Raw genomic sequence first — 4,234 nt, 5'->3', positions numbered from 1 at the left:
CCCATTGCAAAATGTCTATTTCTTCAAATCCATACTTTCTGAGTTGCCTCTTTAGTGTGTCTCTTTCTGTGGAGTATTTTTGGCACAGAAATATAACATAATCTACTGAATCCATTGTTTGACAATGTCACATAAGATAAGATAAGATACGCCTTTATGGATCCCCAGTGGGGAAATTTCGGTTGTTGCAGCAGCACAAGGACAGAAGTACGGACAAATAGTAGAAAATAAATAATAAGAGGTATAAAAAACTAAAATAAGAATAGAAGTTAAAAAAAGAAACTACAGAGCACTAAAGACAACATTACAAGGCAAACGTGACAGCGGTGGGATGTGATTAGTAACAGCAGAGTCAGCATGTGTATATAAACAGCATACACCAGACTAATACATAATATGATTAATGATAGTGTTTGTATTAATATAGAAGTATATAATGTACTAAAAGAGTATAACCTATCAACAAACCATAATATAACATAGTATTAGATATATAGTATAATGTAAAAGTAAACTTTATAAACCCAGAAGTGCAAAGTTTTATTACGTCTAGTGTGCCCCAGCCCAGCCTTGTTATGTTCATGCTTCAATCATTCACTTCCTGCTGTTCAAGTCACCCTCTTTCTGTCTTATCTCATCTTTGTTACCAGTCTTTAGTGCTATCTTTTATTATTTGATTCAGCTTTATTGAAAGAAATCCCCATATCTCCCCGTTTCCTTTTGCTTATAAATCTCCCTCCTTTAATTCCTTTATCAACTCAAACCCACATAAAGTGTAACTGACATATTCATATTTTATAAAGTCTGAACAAAGCATGCATATATGTTATTATTACTATGTCCTGTCTGCTATAATGTGAGTGACTGCTGTTCTTCAGTCTGAAAATGACCTTTTAAAGTTTGCAATAGTTGCACACATGCATACATACATACATACCTATGTATATACAGTATGTCTATGGTTGGACACAGTTGGACAGAGCTCAACATTTTACGCGCCTTGCATGCAAATTCACAAATGAAAAACTCGCGCCACGGCGCAGTACCTGGAAGAGACACCACTCTTATTACCTAAATGCCTCATAAATTAATAAATGTATTCTTCAAATAATTCTCAGACACATTTTAAAATCTTAATTAAACATTTTGGTTCCAGTGTGTTACAAGAAGTGTATTTTTTTTGTTAAACTACCTGACTTTGTTTTATACATCTTTCAGGACTTTCCGGTGGCGCGGGAAATGAACAGCGTGTGTTGCCCGCCTGCAGCTGCAGGACCTGCATTGTTACTGCAGAGCTGCTGCACAAACCAGGTTGTCTGTCTCTCTCTGTGTGTGTGTGTGCTACATAGTTTTAAAAAAGAAAAATGCCATCCACCCGCTCCAAGGTAAGAAAAACAACTTAATATGCATCTTCACTCATCACATTATCTGCAATATTGTGTTATATTCTTGATAATAGAACATCCTGTTAGGACCACTTTGTAACTGTTACCAAGGCTGGTATTTAAACTCTAAAGTTAATGTACTGGCTCCAAACATGATCAAATCGAGTGATATAAGCCACAAAATAAGGCTAAGTTTGCCAGCAGGGGTGTGTAACATCAGCTAAACTCACTTTTAGACCATTAATATTAATCAATAACTTAATTTATAATGAGAGTAATCATTACTTAGCCCTACCATAATCCATTGGAAGCCTTGCAAGCAAGATCTCTTGAAAAAACATACAATTATTAGCTATTATAATATATAACTTGGTGCCTATATTTGTAACACAAGCTTATTTGATACTGATACGGAAGATATGTTGTTCTTATATATTGTTTCTTATTTTGTCCTTTATTGCCATAATCCTATGTATTTATATGGGTCTTATTGTAACTTGTCCCTCCAACTGCCCCATGCCTTTAATATGTTTCCTTTGACTTAACTAATTATTGGTTGTCTGTTGTATGTATGGATGTATTGACTGGGAATGCTACAAATGAATTGCCACCTTGGGGATAAATAAAGTTGTCTGAACTGACCTGATACTGTGTCTGCTCAGTTCAGAGGTCAATGGTATCCTCTGATGTTTGATAAACTTATAGACCCAAAAGGAACATTTGTAGCTGGTTATATAAAAAGGCTCATTTACCTTGTTATCATTTACAGACACTGGCAGCCCAGCCTCCATCTACCAGGATGAGTCTGAGGAGCTTCCGCAATGTCCCTCTGGTTCCCATGGAGACCTCCTCCTCTTCTTCGTCTGATGACAGCTGCGATAGCTTTGGCTCTGATGGAGGCTTTGCAAATACGGTAACAATTAAAATCTTCTCATTCTTATTAAATGGTAATGAAATGTGTGAGGTCTTTGCAACACCATCTGCAACTAAATGATTGTGTCCCGTGTTTTAGAGGAGCATCTTAAGATCCAGTAGGAGGATGGCAGAGAAACCAAAGATGTTCAAGGCTTCATCATCATCAGAGGAGGATACATGCAGCGGGTTTGAGACGAGTGTGATCAACAGACAGATGAAAGCCATGGTAAGTTTTTTGGAGAAATACAAATCGCAACATATTTCAGAATTTCGTCAGACGCCCTCAAAATTTTCTTCCTAATCATTAATTGTGTGTTTTCTTTCAGAAAGTAGACTCTGAACCTCCGAGACGTGGCCGCAGGTCCAACGTCCTGAAGGTCGCCATGACATTCCCCACCAAGAAGATGGGCAAGAAGAGGCCTTTATCCGAACCGCTTCCTCAAACTAAAGTAAAGGACTCCGACTCTGAGGAAGAAGAGAACTTCATGAGCAAGAGAGCCCTGAATATTAAGGAGAACAAAGAAATGGTACAATTTGCTCTATTTATTTCACATTAATTACTTACAGCATTTGGCACTATGAACTGAACTTTGACCAGAACAGCCTCTATTTGTATTGTGCCTTATCTACTCACTCATTCATCATTTTTTATTTTTTTTTAGCTGGCAAAGCTCATGGCAGAGCTGAACAAAGTACCCGGACTCTTCCCCAGACGGATGGCGCTGTCTGCATCCACTACGGTAATTTAACTTGACGATAAATATTTGAATCTGTCGTTGCACATCGCACCACAGCACATAGTGCCTTATCAGTGCTCTGTATTAAATGGTACTATTTGAACTTCTACAGCCTCGACAGGCACCTCGGCGGTCCATGGGACCTCCAGGAGTTCGTAGGAGAAACCCAGAGCGTTTGTCTCGACCCCACACGCGGTCCCGCACACTGGTGGACGGACCCCCCAGCCCGACTCCAGAGGAAGAGCCTGAGGACAAGTTCAGCCTGGTTCGCCAAAGCCGCTACTTCGAGGAATATGATGAGCCAGTAAGTCACATCAGAAACAGTCTGCGTGTGTCGTAACTTTTTTATGTTTCAGTATACAGTACGGGCATTAACTAAGTTTATTTCATGCGCAGCCCCGTCGCCGTACCTTCAATGGCACCAAGACCATCCCTCATGTCGTGCGGCCTGTGGATGACATCACAGAGTCAGAGCTGCAGAACATCTGCCACAACGTGCGGGAGAAAGTTTACAACAGCTCCACTGTAGGTCCCACATTCTCTGTAATGCTGAAACAGTGTTTACTTGTTGAGCTCTTTGCCTGAATATTGAACAAGTTTCTCTTTAATTCCAGGGATCCACTTGCCACCAGTGCCGCCAGAAAACAATCGACACCAAAACCAACTGCCGTAACCCAGAGTGCGTCGGGGTGAGGGGTCAGTTCTGCGGCCCATGTCTCCGTAACCGCTACGGAGAGGAGGTTTCTGATGCCCTGCTGAATCCGGTGAGTACCTAATAACCCTAAACACACAAGGTTGCATTTGATCACGTGTGTGTTGGGAACGGTCTGACTGACTTGTTAATCGTTGTTCCTGGTAGGAGTGGGAGTGCCCGGCATGCAGAGGGATCTGTAACTGCAGCTTCTGTCGGGCCCGAGACGGTCGCTGTGCTACAGGAGTGTTGGTGTACCTGGCTAAATATCATGGATATGATAATGTGCACGCCTACCTGAAAAGGTGACTGGAGCATTTGTAAAATTTAAAGTGTATATATATATATATATTTTTTTTTTAGACTTAAATGTTTCTTAACACTGTGATTCTCTTGTCTTCACTGCAGCTTGAAAAAAGAGCTGGCAGAAAGCAGCGAGTGAGGAGCTGATCCTGGATCTGACTGACATGCTCTGTGTGTACGCACAGTCCAAATATTGTTCATGG

The 4,234-nt window shown here is 40.6% G+C and overlaps 1 protein-coding gene across 1 annotated transcript; it reads left to right on the top strand.

Annotated features, from left to right (window-relative positions):
* The first annotated feature begins 1,239 nt into the window (after positions 1 to 1,239).
* cdca7a (cell division cycle associated 7a) lies at positions 1,240 to 4,234 on the top strand. Its single transcript, XM_074659298.1, has 10 exons — positions 1,240 to 1,385; positions 2,155 to 2,298; positions 2,398 to 2,526; positions 2,627 to 2,827; positions 2,963 to 3,040; positions 3,150 to 3,341; positions 3,434 to 3,562; positions 3,652 to 3,801; positions 3,897 to 4,033; positions 4,137 to 4,234. Exons 1-10 carry the CDS (start codon positions 1,365 to 1,367, stop codon positions 4,168 to 4,170), a joined length of 1,215 nt encoding a protein of 404 aa, XP_074515399.1. The 5' UTR covers positions 1,240 to 1,364; the 3' UTR covers positions 4,171 to 4,234.

Source organism: Sebastes fasciatus, chromosome 14 (assembly GCF_043250625.1).
Source record: "Sebastes fasciatus isolate fSebFas1 chromosome 14, fSebFas1.pri, whole genome shotgun sequence".
In the NCBI taxonomy this organism is placed as follows: Eukaryota; Metazoa; Chordata; class Actinopteri; order Perciformes; family Sebastidae; genus Sebastes; species Sebastes fasciatus.
This window is presented reverse-complemented; position numbering and strand designations above follow the sequence as displayed.

Excerpts from the sequence above, each read along its gene's own strand:
- cdca7a (XM_074659298.1), top strand. The coding sequence starts at position 1,365 with ATGCCATCCACCCGCTCCAAG. Across the intron at positions 3,802-3,896 it reads CTGATGCCCTGCTGAATCCG|GAGTGGGAGTGCCCGGCATG; the intron begins GTGAGTACCTAA and ends TGTTCCTGGTAG. Across the intron at positions 4,034-4,136 it reads GTGCACGCCTACCTGAAAAG|CTTGAAAAAAGAGCTGGCAG; the intron begins GTGACTGGAGCA and ends TCTTCACTGCAG.